Source organism: Hippocampus zosterae, chromosome 7 (genome assembly GCF_025434085.1).
Source record: "Hippocampus zosterae strain Florida chromosome 7, ASM2543408v3, whole genome shotgun sequence".
In the NCBI taxonomy this organism is placed as follows: domain Eukaryota; kingdom Metazoa; phylum Chordata; class Actinopteri; order Syngnathiformes; family Syngnathidae; genus Hippocampus; species Hippocampus zosterae.
This window is the reverse complement of record NC_067457.1, coordinates 200,655-219,779: the sequence shown is the minus strand read 5'-3', so window position 1 is coordinate 219,779 and position 19,125 is coordinate 200,655. Positions and strand designations below refer to the sequence as shown.

At 49.5% G+C, this 19,125-nt stretch overlaps 3 protein-coding genes and 1 long non-coding RNA gene across 5 annotated transcripts; 3 read left to right on the top strand and 1 right to left on the bottom strand.

The window, feature by feature from the left end:
• Positions 1-340: 340 nt before the first annotated feature.
• fra10ac1 (FRA10A associated CGG repeat 1) lies at positions 341-8,630 on the bottom strand. Of its 2 annotated transcripts, XM_052069483.1 has the most exons (14): positions 8,509-8,630; positions 8,112-8,194; positions 7,928-8,020; positions 7,689-7,734; positions 7,541-7,617; positions 7,391-7,474; positions 7,216-7,300; positions 6,983-7,028; positions 1,522-1,635; positions 1,359-1,401; positions 1,167-1,288; positions 1,019-1,063; positions 609-693; positions 341-466 (listed from the first exon to the last, which is right to left on the bottom strand). In XM_052069483.1, exons 1-14 carry the CDS (start codon positions 8,524-8,526, stop codon positions 424-426), a joined length of 984 nt encoding a protein of 327 aa, XP_051925443.1. In that variant the 5' UTR covers positions 8,527-8,630; the 3' UTR covers positions 341-423. The 2 variants fall into 2 exon arrangements, with proteins under 2 accessions (XP_051925443.1, XP_051925444.1); XM_052069484.1 differs by lacking the exon at positions 8,509-8,630 and having other exon boundaries at positions 7,928-8,004; positions 8,099-8,197.
• Positions 2,113-8,199, top strand: LOC127603344 (uncharacterized). Its single transcript, XR_007963029.1, has 5 exons — positions 2,113-2,857; positions 3,359-5,182; positions 6,114-6,228; positions 7,907-8,004; positions 8,099-8,199. It is a non-coding gene; the product is annotated as an uncharacterized LOC127603344 (long non-coding RNA).
• Positions 8,631-9,649: 1,019 nt separating the features above from the next.
• lgi1b (leucine-rich, glioma inactivated 1b) lies at positions 9,650-13,041 on the top strand. Its single transcript, XM_052069413.1, has 10 exons — positions 9,650-9,929; positions 10,021-10,092; positions 10,451-10,522; positions 10,602-10,673; positions 11,327-11,398; positions 11,494-11,663; positions 11,747-11,911; positions 11,987-12,207; positions 12,290-12,536; positions 12,653-13,041. The coding sequence occupies exons 1-10, from the start codon at positions 9,736-9,738 to the stop codon at positions 13,000-13,002; spliced, it is 1,635 nt and encodes a 544-aa protein (XP_051925373.1). The 5' UTR covers positions 9,650-9,735; the 3' UTR covers positions 13,003-13,041.
• A 158-nt stretch (positions 13,042-13,199) lies between these two features.
• On the top strand, positions 13,200-17,528 carry slc35g1 (solute carrier family 35 member G1). Its single transcript, XM_052069523.1, has 5 exons — positions 13,200-14,572; positions 15,317-15,491; positions 15,672-15,806; positions 15,873-16,069; positions 16,370-17,528. Exons 1-5 carry the CDS (start codon positions 14,266-14,268, stop codon positions 16,780-16,782), a joined length of 1,227 nt encoding a protein of 408 aa, XP_051925483.1. The 5' UTR covers positions 13,200-14,265; the 3' UTR covers positions 16,783-17,528.
• Positions 17,529-19,125: the final 1,597 nt, after the last annotated feature.

The following is a 19,125-nucleotide window of genomic DNA, read 5'->3' as shown; positions in this document are numbered from 1 at the left end:
CAATCGGGGGAGCTTTACACCTACCTGGAAAGCACTTGCCCCTGCTTCTTAAGGAGCCAAAACGCCCCGAGGCACGTCGAGGTTGGACAAAGAATGAGGCAAAGGCCCCCCGAGCCTGAGCCCCCAATGGGCGGGGCTTAGCACAAACAAGCCTTCCTTCTTAGGTGGCATATCGTGCGGGGATCTGAGAGGCTCCAAAGCTGGATGAGCCTGCCACCAAAGAGGATCAGCGGATTGCTTCTGATCTCTCCGCCCGATTCGACGCTGTCTGGCCGTGTTTGACGCCGTCGTCGTTCCGAGATGGAGTCCGCAAAAAATGTGACGAGACCGAAAACTCAGATGACGTTGAAAGGGGTTTATTTTGGCACTAGTCGACAACACGGAAAGTCTCGAATCTCAGCGGAGGCGGCCCCCCGTCGGCGTTTAGAGGAACAAGTCTTCAAAGTAGTCGTCAAACTCTTCCTCCCTGAAGGGGACAGAATACATCAAAATGTAGTGCACGTTCACGGAGCGCTTGACTTGAAAGACAGTTCACACACAAAAACAGCAAATGGGCAGTCAACTCCAGACGGAAGAGCAGAGAGGCAACGTGAACTCGAACGCCTCACCTCGACTTTTCCTCCACAGCCGGGGCGGGTCCTCGCCAGTGGTCCGACTCGGATGGACACTCGGGCTCGTCCGCCGCTTCAGAGTCTGCAAGTGTAGGCGTTTGAGTCAGGCATGGATTTGAGAGGCGGTGATGATTTGCCCCCCCCCCAAAAAAAGTAATGCATAAGGGTTCAAGCATAAATTTCTTTGAGCGCGGCCGTTACTGCGGGCCACCGGAAACTGGAGTGTGTCAACATATGAAAGTGGAATGAGACGGTTGAGAAAAAGCAGGCCCGGCGTTTTCCAGGAGGGCTTCTTTTGCGGGCTGTTTTCACTCCAAACTATTTTGGAGGCGTGCGCCCGCAGGCCCGCGGGCGGCGCCCGTCATGCACCGTCCGTTTGAGAAGATGACAAACGCTTGCGCCCTTACCTTTGCCCTGCCACTCCTCCGAGCCGCTGGAGGAAGCGGATCGATCTGAGGGAAGACACGAGTAGGTCTCAATCGGCGCTTTGGAAAAGCAAACGCAATGTAAAGTGCAAAACGGGGCCATTTTTTCCAGAGCGGGCGCAGTTGTTACCCCCGCGCTTGTGCTTGTTGGAGCGCGACGCCGATCTCTTCTTTGTCTTTTTCTTCATCTTCCGGGATGGCTCCCGGTTCTCTTCTGGCACCGTCGTCTTTTTGGCTTTCGCCTCTTTGCGTCTGCAAACGTGGTCACTGAAAAGGTGACTGGTTGAAAAAATGAAGAATGTCTCAAAGGCGCGATGCTTACTTGTGGTGGTAGTTGAGTTTGTAAGAACATTCCGGGCAAAGTCCTGGAAGACAAAAAGGCAATCACGCAACAGACAAGCGGGCAAAGAAATCGGACGCCCCGAGTTCACCTTTTGCAGAAGGTAACACATGGGCACACGTGAATATTGATCTGTGGAACTTACGCAGTTTGACCAACGCATTCCTCTTCTCGCCCTGTTCTACGTAGGCAAAGTTCACCTCCCAGCTTTTCAGGCCGTCCTGCTTCTCGCAGCGTTTGTTCCCGCACAGAAACTGACCTACGAGATGACGACACATCACCGAGCTGCTCTTTCTCTTTTAGCTTTCTGGCATGTCATCGGCAAAACTGAACGACACTGAGGGAGGAAAGAAGTGGGCAAAGGATTGAGCCATGTGGAACTCCTCCTCGGGGATGTAATGTCCATCTCTTTTTGAAGAAGGACAAATCGAGAATGCAAACTCTCAATCTGTTTTTCATGCTCTGCATGGAAGGAAGGAAAATTGGCAGAAAAGGCTACGACGAGACCACGGGTCCCGTAGGTGTGAGGGGTAGGAGTTCCTCAGCTGCCATTTCTTTTGCCCACTTTTGTTGGTTTTTGATTGCCTTTTTGTCCAACAGGAAACGGACATCAGTCCAGATACATTCTCCATGTTGTGCATTTTTCTTCATTCTCCCTAAAGGTTAGCTGAGAAATGGAGCCGTTACAATTTTCCGAGCAATGTCCCTTGCCTGCAGCAGCCCCCCCCCCCCCCCCCAACGTGCTCTCAGTGCCCTTTCTTCTCCTCGCCTCATCACCGTCATCAATCCCCTCAGGCTTCCCTCCGGCCGTCGCCCGGCCCTCCCGTGATCCTTAGACGAGCTTAGGGCGGCACTGATCAGCTCGGGTTTCCTCCAGATTGCAACAGCGGGTGCGAGTGCGTCACAGCTCCCAACTTGGCACAAGGGCTAACGATGCTCCTGACCCCGCGACAGCAGGAGGGCAACGCTCTCGCTCCACTCGCCTGCCACCGACACCGACGGTGGCGTTAGGGCCACGGGTCAGACTTTCTCCTCACATGCCGGACTGGATGGAGGAGAAGGGCGGCAATGAAAAAGCCCCGCAGTGCTTTAGTGTGATGACACTAAATTGCATTTGTCTTAGTTACACACCCCGATGATGAAACGCTAAATTCACATTTATGTTAGTTGTGTTGCGGGACACGAGTCTGATACGACGTCAGGTTACTTCTAAATTTGCATCTTATAGAATATGTTAGAATTGATCATTTTCGAATTCATTTTTCGTTTTACTTTAGAATTGTCCATGTCTGTATGTGATACTTTGTTGTAGCGCGTCCTTAAATTTGTCGAATATGTGACGTGACCATTTCTATTGCCATGTGAAATGACAGCACACCGTCGCGTCTTGGCGACGTCACGTGTGGGCGACGTCCCCACGGGAACTTTTGCAGGTGGCTGCTTCCAAAGTGCTCTTTTCGCCCATTTGTTCGACCTGACTGGTATGTTCTCAACACCTTGGCGACTCTACCGCAGATGAGTGTCATTTTAGTTCGCCGCGCTGCCGAGAAAATCGGGAGGGAACTTGTGAGTCCATGCAATAGTTTGGCTGAGCAGCTAGCCGCTAGCTTCAGATATGGAGATAGAACTCAATTGTCCTGGGATGCTTTGATTTATGTTCAACACATAAATGATGCTACTCTGGAACCCCCCCCCCAAATGACTGTGATCTATTGTCATCGTGTACTAATGCTCTTGGTTATTTGGATTGGATACCACTTTATTGTCAAATGTGCTATATGTGTAACATACATTTGGGGTATTTAAATGACCAGTTGCCATTTAATTAGCACTTGAGGAATGTACTTTGCCTTCTGACTTATGAAATGAGTGCAGAGTATAGACTCGAGCTTATCTGAGCTCTGACTGTATGCACACTACGAAGATTTGATTGAAATGTGATTTGCGGGTGGTTATTTTATAATTGGTCCCGTTTCACACAGATCAGATTCCCGTTCCACAAATGACATGGATGGTGAGCGAGCCCAGCGTTTCGTCCGAAGAACATGTCACATGCTGCAAGGATCCCCCTGTGCGGTAGGAGGCGCTGTAGCCTGCTTACACTCACAACTTTCTTTTTTGAAAACGTATTTTACCCTGTATTACTTTGAGATTGCCGAAAGGGAAAGTTCAAATAAGATTCATGACTATGACGTATTTGACAGGAAATATAACAATACTCGCAGACGTATATTATTTATCCTCTGTGAAAAGCAACTAAAATGACTGACGCCTCTCCTTCATGTCAACCAGTATTTCTGTATTATAAAATTTAATGAGTGCTCTTTAAAAAAAATGCACAAATGATTGTTTTTATGGTAGGCTGAAACTGATTACGAGCAGATCGAGAATTTGAAATGGAGATACGGGCAGAGCATAATTTATTGCTAATTAAAACCCTTGCGGATCCCGCTTTTTGAACCGCCGATGTGAATCAATATTTGACCACGCGCTAACACATTTTTGGTCATGGGTACAAGGATCATGTTGTTACGCCGGCTCGCAGTGTGAGTGACCGTCACGTGTTTCGGGGGGGTAAAAGTGTTGGCGCTGACGTGGCTGAGTAAACCCGTTAAGCGAGGAAACTCCCGTCCCTCTTACGTCAATGGCTCCTAATTCCTGCTGCTCGGCGGGCGCGGATCAAGGCGAACGCGCAGAGAGGCAGATGGCCGCGTGATTAAAATTCAAGCGGGTGACGCGGGGAGGCTGTGACCCCCGAGCGAGTGGCGTCGATGCTCTTTGGCGTTTCATGTCGTGCGCGTGCATTGGCGATTGACGGCGTGGAGGTCGTTGGCAAGTGGGAGAAGCTCGTTATCGCATGTCTGGAGGACTTAAAGGATGACATGTCGAACAAAGAGTCACGTGGCTCAGATGTGCGAGTTAATCTCGACATTGTGGTGTTCATGAAAAAAAAAGAGATACATTTGCATAGACCGTATGGAATATTCATGTCTTAATGTTCCCCTGGCCGCAAGCATTCCAATGAATTTTGACGTGAAACTAACTGACACTTAAATTCACCGGCCGGTGGCAAATTTTGCTCTCCGATTGTGAACCAAAGAGCACAATTCCACCGTCAATCATCTCTCCGAGCACGCCATTCATTAGACGCGCCCGTCGACAGCTGGCGTATTAAAAAGGAGTAATGGCGATTGGCTATTGTGTTGCCGGGTGTAGCCTTTTGGTTTGATGACAATGAATCAAAAAAAAAAAACAAAAAACCCTCCCCCGCTTGCTAATGAGCATTTTACATGGTGTCTGCTGTGGGCCTCTCCGTTTCCAGGGGCAGTCTTTTACCGGTTGCCAGGCAACCTCGTGAGGAGACAATCCAGCAAAAAAAAAAAAAAAAAAAGGTGAATTTCTTGTATGGATATCTTACGAGCTGTTTGAACAGGTCAAGTCATTAACATGGAACCGTCTTTGGGTTGCCAACCTCCTCCCCGATAATCTTTGCGGCCATGCGCCAATATTGTCAGTCAAACAACATCTAAGCCAGAGGTTAAGACTTGAGAATCGACAGCGTGGTGCAGAAGCGCTCTTTTTTTTTGCTGGTTTGTTTGTTTTTGCCTCTGACAGGAAGGCCCGGCAGGCTGCTGAGCGGAGGTGCAACGCTTGGCCTCTGTGTTGCAACATTTATCGACTGCGCAGAGAGCATCTGACAGGGTGGACCCAAGGCCGTTTCACGCAACTGCCGTCAACAAACGGGAGCCATATGGCCGTCGGGGTGGACACATCTTTGAGGGCGTTCTCATCGGGCTCAGTGAAAGGTGCCGTTCAGTCTTGCCAAAACCACCGATCGCCACACCGCTTCCATTTGTTTAGTTTTTTTTAATGTATCATCGTTGTCGGGTCAATTCTCCCAGACTACGAATCGACATGAAAAGTCTTTCGAAAGTGCACCTCCTTCCTCAGATTCAAAGTCTGGTTCTTTTCAGACGATAATGAGTGAAAAGGGCCACAAAGGTAGCACCATGGTCGCGGTCGTTTTCCCTTTGAACCAAACTGCACAAAGAGCGTACGTAATTGAGAATGCTGAGAGAGCAGTTCTTCACCTAAAATGACACGCCGGTTCCCCTCCAGAGCTGATTTATTCTGGCACAATAGAACCCAGCAGGATCTCCCTTTTTTCTTCCGACAGATGACATCGATCCTAGTCTGCGCTCAGAATTCAAATTAGCCGAAAGACTCGAGGCGCAGTTTAAAATGAGCACACGGCGAGGCCCCTGCACTTGTTTTGTCCCTTAATGAGGGGATCGTGGGGATTAAAAATCAAGGTCAAATTGTCGCGCTGTGATCAAAAGCGTTGAAAGTGGAGCTTCGCTGCGGGGCCTGAGGTGGAGATTTTCCATTTGCCAGGTGATCAGACTAAGTGGTGATCTTTAAATGGCAATATGACAAGAGCAAGCATCGCAATTCACGCCTGTTGACGGGAATCTAATAGGAGTTAATTGAGCATACAGTAGACCTGTCGCCATTTGAATGAAGCATACGAAAATGTGTTCGTCGGGAGATAGGGGATCAAACATTTCTTACAATGAACTATTTCTGTTGAAATTGGTGAGTGTGTGCTGTCCCCCTTTTTTTTCTTAATATGGCACTTCTCTGTCAAACACAAAAATAAGAGAAAGAGAGAGAGAGTCTGTTGTAGAAGCTAAAGGCTGCGCACTTGACATGTTTTGTTTTTTTCTCCTGAAACAGACAAAGGTGAAAGGGGGGGAAAAAAGAGAGCAGAGGCAAGGTGAAGATGGCATGGTGCAACGATGCCCGTGACTGCTCTTCATCTCATAATCAAGCGGCGACCCTGACAAAAAAGGTCAGCGCTCTCGCAAAGCCGCCACCAAGTGAGCCAGTAGTTTAAAAAAAAAAAAAAACTAAGCGTGGTGACTAATCAATGAGTCGTCATACACTGTATTCGCTGAGCTAAAGGCAACCCCCCCCCACCCCCCACCTTGAACTTGCAAACCCCCGCGCAGCGCTCCTAATTTGATTAGGGCTGATTTAGCTGCAGGGCGCTTATGAAAGTGCTCCCCGGCAGAATCGGTGCAAGGAAGGCAAGACCGCTCAGGTCAGGTTTAATCCCCGCTTCCTGTCGAGTTTTTGTCACTGGTGTGTTGAAATGTAACCGAGCCGGATTACGCAGACTTCATCTGAAAGGCCCTTTTTGTGGCAAAGCAAAGGCTGAAGCCAGCAGATGAGCCGGGGAGAGCCCCGTCGCAAAAGTTGAAGGGTGGGGGGAGGAAGAGGTCTCTCATTTGAAAATCTTTGACAAGAAAAGGTCAAGAGCTGTCAATGGCTTTTCGATACCGTTTGGTCAAGACGTAGGCCACAGTCCAATGACGCACTAGTGAAATTTGTGGGAGGAGCTGCAGGCTGCCGTCCACCGGCTCGTCTGCGTCACCATCTAGTGGTGACGCTCGGAAAGCTCACTCTCACTCCAAAGTTGGGGTGATGCAGATGATATGCCCGTGTGTCAAACCGCCGCAATATTGCGCCAACTACCACCGTGGAGATCTGGATGTCCGTTTTTGGGGGTTCAAATAAACCCGAATATAGTGCAGTTTGCCTACCTTTGCCCGAGACAACCTCGCTCTCTGTCCGCCAGCGGAATCCAAACTGTTGGAAGAGAAACGGAAAGAATCCCAATGAGTCGCTTCACTTATGTTGCTTTTCAAAGCGCCCCTTCCAAATATGGCTTCATTTTTTTTCCCCATTTTGTACACTGCATTTAAGTACGGTTTCATTTTAAAGTTTGTGTTTTGACTTTGCTTTTAGCTCCAATTTCTATTTCAGCTGAGCCCACCTTGTTTTCCTTATATCGACTGAGATCGGCAATGCAGTACTCCTTAAACAGCTTGTCGTAATACTTCTTTGCCAGTTCTTTCTCCCTCGGAAACAAAAACACCAGAGGCGAGTTAAAATGTCCGGAGAAAATGCAGCAGTGTAGAATTTACGACAGGAGACTGCAAGGCGTTTACCACGTCATGTCCTCTTCATCCTCGTCCCTCCAGAGGAAGCGATGATTCTCACGTAGGACATCCGAGTCGGTTTTGTCATTTGCGCTGAAGGGAGGAAAATTGAGGATGGTGAAGAACTGGCCTGTTTTCAACCGATGACAAAATACATACGCCGAGCGTTTGAAGTCAGCCATATGTCCTCCATAGTAAAGTATGTAGTCGCCGACAAACTTCTTATGGCGCTCAAACTGGGCAGCTGCTTAAGGACGTTAACCTCGGCATGGATTGTGCATGAGGGTCAATGAAAAACAGAGGATACAGCAGTCAGTGATATTAAGTGGGCTCTTCTATTCCTGGCTTCCTCTCTGCAAAAAAAGAAAGAAAAGCAGAGATGAACAACATTTAAAACTAATGTAAAATGAATGGACTTTAAAATGAGAGTCATACATTATGAATGACGATTCGGTTTTTTTTTTCATTTTGATGTTAACCATCCTTCCAAAAGCTGTTTGTTTGTGATACGGTACATGTGCTCAGATGGGATTGATGGCAGCATACCTGTCCAGTTCATTGGCGTGAAAAGTGCGGTGCGCCACCTGTGAGTATCGATCTTTTTGGAACGGCTTCTGTAAAATGTCTTCTTCGTGTTTCCTGACATGAGCAAGAATATCAACTTTGGTTCCCTTTATTTCTTCCACATCCACCTGAAGTGGCAAATGTAACCGATAGCCTCATGTTTTACCTTTTAAGTCTGCTTTCGGAGGTTTCACCTTGTCTCTCATCGTCACTGAAATCCGAGTCGTAGTTGGCACCGGCACCGTGCACCTTTGAAATACACAAATACACGACAACGTTTGTGTAGGTTTTATGCCAAATAGGGCATGCACAAGAATTTGCTTCACGACATACTACAAGATCAATAAAATATTAGGCTGTAAAAACACGATGATAATTTTTCTAAGATAAACCCCATCGTGGCTTGCAAATAAATCGCCTTATCGGTTTTCTATACATGTACCCGTTTAGCTACAATGTAATTACGTAGCGATAATCGCCTCGCATCAATACGTTTTGGATTCTTAAACGAAACGCGGTATTGCAACAACCCCTGTCCCCCCAAACTAAATAAATATACATACTTTGACGAGATTATCCATGGTTTATGTATTCGCCTTGAAAACGCGACTCGGGAATATTTACAAATGAACGGCGCCCGAAAATGACGTCTTAAATCAGTGGAAGCGCGCTTTGATGATGTCAAAGTTTCCCGGATGAGTCGGACGGATTTGAAAACCGCGACCGCATTGTGACCGAAAATGTAAAAATCTTCCTATAAATATCGGCATCACTATAACCAGTGCCGGTCAATGACACGTTTCTGCGTTAAATACGCGATTGTGTGTACGTGTCGCTAACTTTAGATCCATTAAGGTCGAGCGGCGACCTTAAATTGGTTTATTTAGCCTTTTATTTACATACTTGTTAACTATTGCCAATACGGGGACGTACTGCATGGAAAATATATTTATATTTTAAAATGAAACGCGGCTGGTGAAGTCCCACAGTAAATGAACGGAAGATGTATTTCGAGGATTCCTTGCACAAAAGAGATCCAGGTCGTAGTTTAAATTCTGAATTGAAATAGAAAGAGGCTATTATGTGTGAAAAAGTTGCTAGCCATCCGTTTTTATAGGTGGCGAAGAAAGGCGGCTTGTGTTTTGTGCCCTTTCCCCCCCACCCACACAGAACAAAGGGACCAATGTGGGACACAACGGGCAGCGGTTACTGTTGAAAGATCTTATCAATAATGCAATAGCATACGTGTCTCCTTAAAAAGAAATATGTCATACTCTGCCTCTTTTTCCTCCTACATTACAGCTAGACAACAACGCGATTAATTTGGGAGTCCCATTAAAATGTCTGGTGCACCAAATTAATATTTAATGCGTCTTATTACCATAGCAAAGGCGTAATTGGGGCATGACTTCAATGAGGCAGGTGCATTTGCTTCAAGCCTCGTGAATGAATAGAAGCCTCCTAAATAACCGCGTGCAGCTTCCAAGCGCGCATAAATACTGGCAATAAAAGCTGGAGCGGCTGATAAGACAGAGAACCCCCACCCGCGCATTTGTTTGGAGCAGCACCCCCACCCCAGCGCCCAACATCCTCCTCTTGCTCCCCTTTCATGGGATCCAACTTCTTTGTATGCAGCGGACTAATAAGAACCAGACAACATTTTGAGGAGGGAGGCGGGAGAGAAGTAGGTTGTAGAATCTGTTCTCTGTGCCCGTTTGCAGTACGGCATTTTTCTTGTGAACCGAGAAGTTGCGTGTTTGCGAGTCTCAAGCGGGACAATTGAGGGGAGAATGGCAACGGCGGGCAGGATCGCGCGAGGATGGCCGCTGGTGCTTTTGGCGCTCGCTGCGTGCGCGCTCGCAGCAAACGGACGGAGAGCGAAGCAGGCCCGATGCCCCGCCGGCTGCACTTGCACCAAAGATAACGCCCTGTGCGACAACGTCCGAGCCGTGCCTCGCGCCTTCCCATCGGACGTGCTCTCGCTGTAAGTGGCCGCCCGCTTTGCTTTACTCGGCGTCACGCGGGCGCTCCGCGCTTCCTAAATGTTCAAGCCACATATCCTCCGTGCCGTTCAGGTCTTTTGTCAAGTCCGGATTCAACGAAATCGCCGGGGGAAGCTTTGTGCATACGCCTGCCTTGCAACTACTGTGAGTCCATCTCTATTTTGCACTATTGTCATGTATTTGTGCCGCGGTGAATCCGAGAGTACCGACCTTTCCCCGCAAGTAAATGGCTGATTTTGTGTGCAGTCAAGTTTGTCAACCAATAGTCGGTGTTGTTACGGGAATGCTTTTGAACAAAAGAAGAAAGAAAGAAAGAAATGCCTTACCCCAAGTGATGCACACATAATAAGACGGTCGATGGCATGTCGGTTCATCTTGCTGGCAGATTTTGTCATCTTGTTAGCATGTATTTGGACCAATCGAAATAACACGCGGCGGCGCCACGTCACTTTGTCAGCGTTTTTCGCTGACTCTCCCTCCCGTGTTGATTTTCTCTGGACAGGTTGTTCACGGCCAACTCCTTTGACCTCATCGATGACGACGCCTTCGTCGGCCTGCCGCATCTCGAATATCTGTAGCTATTTCCTCGCCGATAGATTTTTTGTTGTTGTCGTGAAATGGCCGCATCCCAACAACCGAACAATCTTTTTCAGATTCATTGAAAATAACAAGATTGCGACGCTCTCCCCCTTTGCATTCCGAGGCCTGAAATCAATGATCCACCTGTGAGTAGCGTTTAGCCACACGCCAAGTCATCGATTGCTCATCGCGCGGGATGAAAAGCGCTGCGGCGTGTCAGGCTTGCGGGTGTCCTTTTGCTTGCAAAAATATCACGTTAGGCTCTCTTGAAATGCTCCGTTTGCCCTCCTGTTTGATTGGGAAGAAGGGCACGTGTCGGAGCCACGACGCGATTTGAACACGATTGGCCGTCAGCCTCCTCAAACGCACGCGGCTGCTCGCCCAGAGATGGCGTGACCCGAGCAAAATTAAGCGTGCCTTCAAATAACCCCCAACGCAGGTGACCTATAATCTGTTCCCGAGGTTTTTTCGCAAGTCATTCCCGGAGGATTTAGAGCGCCGTGCACCAGGCGTAATGATGTCAGAGGCTATTTTACTCACGTGAGAAGATGAACGGCGCTAGAATTGACAATTGATTCAATTGGCCACGCCGGCTCAGTCCCCCCCCAGCCCTCACCAAGCCCTTCCCCCTTTCCGCTCTGTCATCACGCATTCGAAGAGCGCAGTCGTGCCAAAAGGCGCCACTCCAAAGCCAAATCAATAATGCAGCGCTCATGAATTAAGCGGACTTTTTGGTTTTCGTCCTCTTGTCGTTCCACGTTGGGTGACCGCTGCGCCTGTTTCTTCTTTCCCCTTGAAGGAGTCTGGCGTACAACAACCTTGAGACGCTGCCCAAGGATGTGTTTGAGGGCCTGGACGCTTTGACCAAAGTGTGAGTAGCGCCTTCTTCGGTGGCTGCCGCCGGCTCGCAAAGGCCCGAAAGTTTGATCTGGCGCGGCACTCACACGTTATGCGATGCTGCGAAAGGGACCTGAGAGGCAACAACCTGCTGTGCGATTGCAAACTCAAGTGGCTGGTGGAGTGGATGCGCCACACCAACGCCACCCTGGACCAGATCTACTGCGGCGGGCCGCCCGCCCGCCGGGGCCAGAAAATCAACGACCTGCTGCCGCACTCCTTTGACTGCCTGGCGTCCGGTAGCAAAATGACCGGATGACATTTCCACACGGATGCTAAAAGTGATCCCGGCAGTGAGTGTCTGTGACGTTGTCCTTGGCAGAGTTCGCCGCCTACCAGTCGCTGGACTTTGAGTCCATTTCCATTGAGGCCTTCGCCTTCGGCGAAGACCGCTACGTGGTGTTTGCGCAGCCGTTTGCCGGCACGTGCAGCTTCCTGGAATGGGATCATGTCGAGATGACCTTCCGAAGCTTCGACGCCATCCAAAGTAAGTCGGGCCGAGCCGGCGCGCCGCAAAGTGCAAACGGCGGCGAGGCGCTGAGGCCCGCGCGACTTGTTCCAGGCACGTCCACCGTGGTCTGCAAGCCCCTGGCCATCCGCGAGCACCTTTTTGTCATCGTGGCGCAGCTCTTCGGCGGCTCCCACATTTACAAGCGGGACCTTTCCGCCGACAAATTCATCAAGATCCAGGACATCGACATCGTGAAAATCCGCAAACCCAACGACATCGAGACCTTCGTGATCGACGGGGAGTCCTTCTTCGTCATCGCCGATAGCTCCAAGGTTGCCGTCCCGTCCCGTCCCGTTCCGTTCCCTCCCTCCCTCCCTCCCTCCCTCCCTTTGTGACTCTGGGCTCCCCTTGTAGGCCGGCGACACCACCATCTACAAATGGAACGGCAACGGCTTCTACTCCCACCAGTCCCTCCACCCGTGGCACCGAGATACGGACGTGGAATACTTGGAGATCTCCAACAAGCCCCACCTGATCTTATGCAGCAGCTCCCAGAGGCCCGTGCTTTACCAGTGGAACAGGGCCCGCAAGAGCTTTGACCGCAGGACCGACTTACCGGAGATGGAGGACGTCTTGGCCGTGCGACACTTCCGGTTCAAGGGTGAGAGCTCGAGTTTGATCGATCGACTACGTAGAAGGTCGAAGCCGCTCCGGCTCGATCCGCTCTGGGTGCGCGGTGAGCTTGGCGACCCTTTGAACCTTTGTCCTTTTCCAAAGGTGAGCTGTTCATTTGCCTGACGAGATTTATCGGCGACTCCAAGGTGATGCGTTGGGACGGCGCCATGTTCAAGGAGGTCCAGACCTTTCCCTCCCGCGGGTCTCTGGTTTTCCAGCCCGTCGCCGTGGGCAACTGGCAGTACGCCATCCTGGGCAGTGATTATTCGCTGACGCAGATCTACCGCTGGGACGGCGAGCGGGGCCGCTTCCTCCCGTCCCAGGAGCTGAGCATCCAGGCGCCGCGGGGCTTTTCTCTGGTGTCGCTCGACGGGCGGGACTTCCTGATCGCATCCAGCTTTAAGGGGAAGTCGCAGATATTCGAGCATCTCATGATCGATCTTAGCCATTAAATCCGCCCCCCCCCCTTTGGGCTCGCCGTCTTCACCGTCCGTCGCCGTTTATCTGACGCGTGTTGCGACTCGTTTCGAATGCAGGCAGCGCGCGCTAGGGGAAGCTGGTGCCGATGACCGACGAGCATCCCGTAATGGCCGATGTGCCGCTGTCAGAGCCACTGCGCTTGAGCTTGAGCGCACGGCACCGTAGCATGCGTGGCTTGATGGTGGGCCAACGATTGGGACTCTGCTACCATTTAGCAACCGAAAAACATGCTCCAAAGTGAGAATGGCATCCGTTCCGTTGTCACCGCTTCCACAGCGCGCAATGAAGAATCCACTCAGCTCTTCTCTCTCGCTTACGCAAGACTCGACGCGTGATGCCGACACTGGCGGCGGGGCTTTTCGGATGAATGGCTCACTAGAAGCGTCCCGCTGTGTCGCCCGCCTCGCTCCCTTTCACTGCACTCTTGCCCCTTTTTCGCCCTCACTGACAAAAGCATTGTTGGGAGTTGCACTACCTGTGCATTCGCACGGTCCTCGCGTCGGGAATCACAATGCAATCCTGAAAACGCTTCACACTACCCGCAACAATTGGCCAAATAGGATTTTTACTTGACACTGTACAAATAATGGAATTTATACCGCACAGCGTTTGGAGGTAGAAATGACCACACTCTTGTGGGGTTTTTTTTTTTGTTGTCACTTAGTGATGTTAGCGACAGTATGATGTTGAGTGTCATTAAAACAAAAATCGAAAATTCCAACGTTCTTTTTTTTTCAGTTACTCTGTGCGTGTGTATCCAATTTCAGTGTGCAGGGAAGTTTCTCTACTTTTTGGTTAGATGTCATGTGTACGTTACAGGCGTAAAAGTATGCGAGGGTTAAGTACAGAGTGCGACTGCTTTGCCACCTCCGATTAAGGGATTCAAGTGTCAGCATTGTGACAAACCATACGTTTATTCGATCGTTTGGTGGGCCTAAGTAACGTTCTGTGCGTCAGGTGTTGGTGCAAACGTGACACGAGCGTGGTCCTGGCCACCCCCCGCCTCCAGCAAACCGGGGGCGTGAACGTCGGGGACTGTTTCGGTTGTCCATCGGGCTGACGGAGCGGCTTCATTTCTTCTCCCCCCTGTGGCGAAAGTCATCATTGCATGCGAGTCGGCGACCGGTCCGGGCAAGGTTAGTCATTAACTTGGCCTTTCCAGCCACTTCTGGGGAACCAAGGGCCGGCTCGTCGCCGCGTCGAGGCATGCTGCCGCCCGGTGCTCACATCTTACCATGGCTGACCGCGACCGTTGCCCACCGGAGAGCGCCTTAGTCGCGCCCGATCACGTCACGGTGGCGTTCCACAAAGTTGCCAGTCATGGCGAAAATCGCGGCGGCGACGGCGGCCGCTGGTGCGGGGACTGCGAGCCGACGAAGGAGGCGACTCGCTCGCGAGCGTGGCGGGACCTCGACGGCGATGCTGAAGAGGACGCGGCCGCTTGTAAGTCGCCGGAGGACGGCGAGAGGGAGACGCTGTGCCCGTCGCCGGCGGCGCGCGTCACCACGAAGCCAGCATCCGCCGACCGGAGCGCCAGCCAAGGTTCACTTTATTTCTCATTCGTGTGTGCTGAAATTATTTATTTTGTATGTTGCCTTCCGCCAAAAAAAAAAAGAGCCTGTAGAGCGCATTGATTTACTGTCGCGTGACGTCACACGGGCGATAACGGCGCTCTTGTCACGTGACCGCTATTACCTAACCGCGACTGGTCGTTTCACGTAACCCCGCGGTCGTTGAAATGTTTGGTTTTCGTCGATCTCACTGTGAGGCTCCCCACTTAATTTAGCGCACAGTGGCAATCTACAAATCGTGAATGAATTTCCGTTATATGTACTCGATGTCATCATCTTAGCTAGTTTGACGAGCTGACCATAGAGCGTTATTTTGGGTCACATCTCCCCCCTTTGCTAATTTAGCTCTTCATAACCCGTTTAGGTTGTAAAAATGTGTATAGGTAGCGGAGAAAAGTTGTTGAGTTGAGGGTGGTGGAAAGGTTAGACAATGACAATAACGTTAGCGATGAATGAGAAGGTATTGAAGTTGTTTTTGGAACTGTACAAGGAAATTGGACACTGCTAATAGCATTGTACCTTGTAAATCCTGCCACGTTCTGAACAATTAGGCATTTTCCTGCCTAGAGGTTGGAACAAGCAATCCGATACGAGCGATGGCAAACAGACGCCATGCTGCGCAGGATCACAAAGACGGTGGAAATATGACCTCGACAGTCGCTATGCTTGGCCCGAGTTGTTTTTGAAACCATTTTGTTGTCTTTGCTTTCCACAGGGAAACAAAAGCGGTTTCCGGGCCTCGGCTTGTTCTACGCCTTTTTGTCCACCGTCTTCTTTTCCATCATCTCACTCTTGGTGAAGACCATCCAGGGAGTGCACGCCATCGAGATCAGCGGCATCCGCTGCTTCTTCCAGATGCTCTTCATCGTGCCCTTGCTCATTTACCACAAGTAAGCGTGACATGAAAGGCTTGTTCGCCCCCTCGAAGCGGGACTGCGGAATAACATTGACCCTGTGTTTATATTTGCCGCCTTGTATATCCACGACAGTCTGACGGTCTGGTCAGCCATCCCCCCCACACACCTCCCCCCCATCCATTTTGTTTTCCATTCATACGTGTGCTCCTGCAGGACAGGCTTCCTGGGCCCCCGGGACAAACGTCCATATCTGATGCTGCGGGGCTTCCTGGGCTCCAACGCCATGATCCTGCTCTTCTACGCCGTGCAGCAGATGCCGCTGGCCGACGCCACCGTCATCATGTTCAGGTGAGATGAAACGTTCCTATCCGGACGCGCTAGATTTGGGTCCATTTTGTTGTTGTTTTGAAACAGTAATCCGGTGTTCACCTCGCTGCTGGCCTGGGTCTTCCTGAAGGAAAAGTGTACAATGTGGGACTGCGCGTTCACCGTCTTCACCTTGACCGGGGTCATCCTCATCGCCCGGCCGCCGTTCCTCTTTGGGCAACGCATCCAAGGCATTGAGGGAAACTACACAAACCACATCAAGGGCACCATCGCCGCTTTTGCGGGCGAGTTTGAACTCTGAACAGTTGAACCGAATCTGTTATCCAGTCAACGGATGCATTTTTGCTTTCTTTTATTTTCAACCGGATTTCATCTTTGATCAACAAAATTCAAACAAACAATTTAGAAATCATTTAAAATATCAAATGTTCTTTCGATTGAATTGCAAACAATTTTCAAATGTATTTTGGATTGAATTCAATTGAAATGTCTGGTTGAAAAAAAAAAGAAGTAATTGCAATTGAATTCTCTTTGTAAAGCGTTCAGCCCTAGCCCTGATCCCCATCTTTGCATTTTTTCCGTAGGAGCGATCGGGGCCGCGTGCACCATGGTTGTCCTGCGCAAGATCGGGAAGAGCGTCCACTACTACCTCTCGGTGTGGTATTACGCCGTGATCGGCTTCGTCGAGTGCGTCATCACCGTCAGCATCCTCGGGGAGTGGAAAATCCCCTCGTGCGGCCAAGACCGCTGGATGCTGATGCTGATCGCCGTGCTGGGCATCGCCGGCCAAAGCTTCCTGACCAAAGCCCTGCAGCTGGAGAAGGCCGGCCCCGTGGCCCTGACCAGGACGGTGGACGTGGTGCTGGCCTTTTTCTTCCAGTTCGTTTTCTTGGGCCGCGCGCCCAGCTGGTGGAGCCTCGGGGGGGCCCTGTGCATCGTGTTGAGCACCAGCGGCGTGGCCTTGCGCAAGTGGTACATCAACTCACGCAAGAGCTGAAAGCAAGTATTCTCCCTCTCATTGCTATTTATTGCTTTTCGGTCTCACTCGCTACTCTTTGTCTTGATTTCTCCTGTACCCTATTTGTCATGAACAGCAAACCTCATTGAACCAAAAGCCGAGTCGAACCACATAAAAATTTAAACCCAGTCCCGTTAAAAAAAAAAAAAAAAAGACTCCAAAGGTGACACATCACACTTCGGGCTCCTAACTGATGTGGTCTCGTTCTGTACGGTATCGGAGAATTTCGTACTTTGGTATCGGCGCATGCCTAATTTAACTAACCATTGAAAAACGTGACGAACCTGAAATAGGGAAGGTTCGAGCTGCTTAGAGCAACACATTGGCTTTGAACATGAAAACAGAAACCCAAATGAAACGTCATTCAGAACAGAGCCAGACTTTAGGAGGGCAACGGTTACTGATTTGGATTGTGTTGTAACATGAGTGCTTGCGCGAGACCTCGTTACAGGAAGTTGTCATTTTCTTGACCTTTCGAATGAAGCGGAACGGTCTGTACTCTTGCGCACTATAGTGAAGACTGCCGCTGCTGCCTTGGGTCCTGTGGCGTGAAACGTGTATTTACACTTATTTATTTTCTCTGTTCTTTATGTGCAATGCAAAAAAAAGTGAAAATGTGAGTAGCACCACAGTGAAACTGTTTGATTAAAGACAGCCTAAGCTCGTCGAGCCTAAATGAAGTCACTAAAGCCAGCATTGGGACCATTCACACTGTGCCCCCCCCCCCCCCAAAAAATAAAATAAAAATCTAATAGATGATCAAACAGTCTTTTCTTACAACAAATGTGGACTGCCATTTTGTTTCAATCACTTCAATTCCGCTCAATCACCCCCAGCCTGACACCTCCCCCTAAAAATTCCAAGCAACTCTGGACATTTGTGTAACTTTTCTCGCTTTAAGTGAAGTAGGATTCTCAGGGATGGCTTTTCGTGAACTACAGCAAGAATTGATTTCTCTGTCAAAAGATGATCTCACGTGACTGACGATACACTGGAAGTCGATACCAAATGAAACCTGTGCCTTGACTGAGAATAAAAGACATTGGGACACTGAGCAAGCAAGGAGTCTGGTCCAAATATCCAATGATGTGTTCCCATACTTGCACCGAAGGCTTGTACAAAGCCCCATTTGGAGGAATTGTTGTTGACTACTGTGCGCTTTTGTTCTCGTCTCTTCAAGTCCAGCTTGGGTGCGCTCGCGAAACCTGGGCGGACTCACGCAAACTTGAGCAAAGTGGACCTGACGACATTTGATTTTGTGATAGCCTTTTCAATCTTGATTCTGGCTCCTATTCACACCAAAAGGATGTCCACTTAGGCAGCCTGTTCACGACGGTAGCTCACGCATAGCGTTTTAAAATGCTACTTTCGGCCCTCCAGATTCCCATTTTTGTCCGTCCCCTCGGTGAATTATAGGAAACAAAGTCTGAATGAGAATAATGATCACGTTAAAGATAGAGCGCACCAACTCTTGTCACAAGCTGCAGTTGCAGACTGCTGAGCGCTAACAACTTCAGGTAGGTTAAATATGACCTGCTTTCTTTTTAAAGTACTTTTTGCGAAAGTGAGACTGATTGAATTATTCGGTTGCGGTGTGCATCGACGCAAAAAAAGATTACTAACATGCACAGAGACACAAATGTTCCACCTGATTGCACATGATTTCCAATAAGTAAATGAAGAATTTTGTTTCAATCTTAAATTAGAGCTGTACTGCTGTTGCTTCTGTTTATTGTCATCATTTCTGTCATGCCACTGTGTACATTTCTGCATACAGATGAATTCTATTTAGTCCAACAAGACTTGGTAATAAAGTCCCCACGACCTCGTTCAATTAAACCTGGTGTGACTGGCTCAGTTGTTTTACAGACTCTCTCTTTGAAAACAAACAACAAAGAAAACCGAACTGTTCCCCAGCACTAAAGCCAAATAAACCACAGAGTCAGGTGAGAGGATAATGCCCCGCTGGGATGGATTGTTGTCATTTTGTGCGTACATGTGCACAAAGGCTTCTTTGTTTATCTCTCCCCCCCTTCCCTGTAATAAACGGCGCCCTTTTTTTTGGTGGGGCTGCTGCATAAGACATTGATGCAGGGTTGCATAACATCATGGACACATTCTCCTTCCTGAATCGAGAGCACTATTCAATGTTAAGCTTTAGGGCAGTTGAAGTGGAACACATGCACCTCAAGTGACGGTCTGGGGCATTTAATAAGTTTGCTGACAAATCGCTTGGGGTAGGAGGGCTATAGATACAGTGGGCCCTCGACTTACGAAATTAATTGGCGAAGACTTTCTGGGCGATTCACGTTTACTACGTAA

Excerpts from the sequence above, each read along its gene's own strand:
- lgi1b (XM_052069413.1), top strand. The coding sequence starts at position 9,736 with ATGGCAACGGCGGGCAGGATCGCGCGAGGATGGCCGCTGGTGCTTTTG. Across the intron at positions 11,664-11,746 it reads CTTTGACTGCCTGGCGTCCG|AGTTCGCCGCCTACCAGTCG; the intron begins GTAGCAAAATGA and ends TGTCCTTGGCAG. Across the intron at positions 11,912-11,986 it reads AAGCTTCGACGCCATCCAAA|GCACGTCCACCGTGGTCTGC; the intron begins GTAAGTCGGGCC and ends GACTTGTTCCAG.
- fra10ac1 (XM_052069483.1), bottom strand. Across the intron at positions 7,618-7,688 it reads ACTTAATATCACTGACTGCT|TTTGAGCGCCATAAGAAGTT; the intron begins GTATCCTCTGTT and ends GCAGCTGCCCAG. Across the intron at positions 7,475-7,540 it reads GCTGACTTCAAACGCTCGGC|CGCAAATGACAAAACCGACT; the intron begins GTATGTATTTTG and ends TCCTCCCTTCAG.
- slc35g1 (XM_052069523.1), top strand. The coding sequence starts at position 14,266 with ATGGCTGACCGCGACCGTTGCCCACCGGAGAGCGCCTTAGTCGCGCCC. Across the intron at positions 15,492-15,671 it reads CCCTTGCTCATTTACCACAA|GACAGGCTTCCTGGGCCCCC; the intron begins GTAAGCGTGACA and ends GTGCTCCTGCAG. Across the intron at positions 15,807-15,872 it reads GCCACCGTCATCATGTTCAG|TAATCCGGTGTTCACCTCGC; the intron begins GTGAGATGAAAC and ends GTTTTGAAACAG.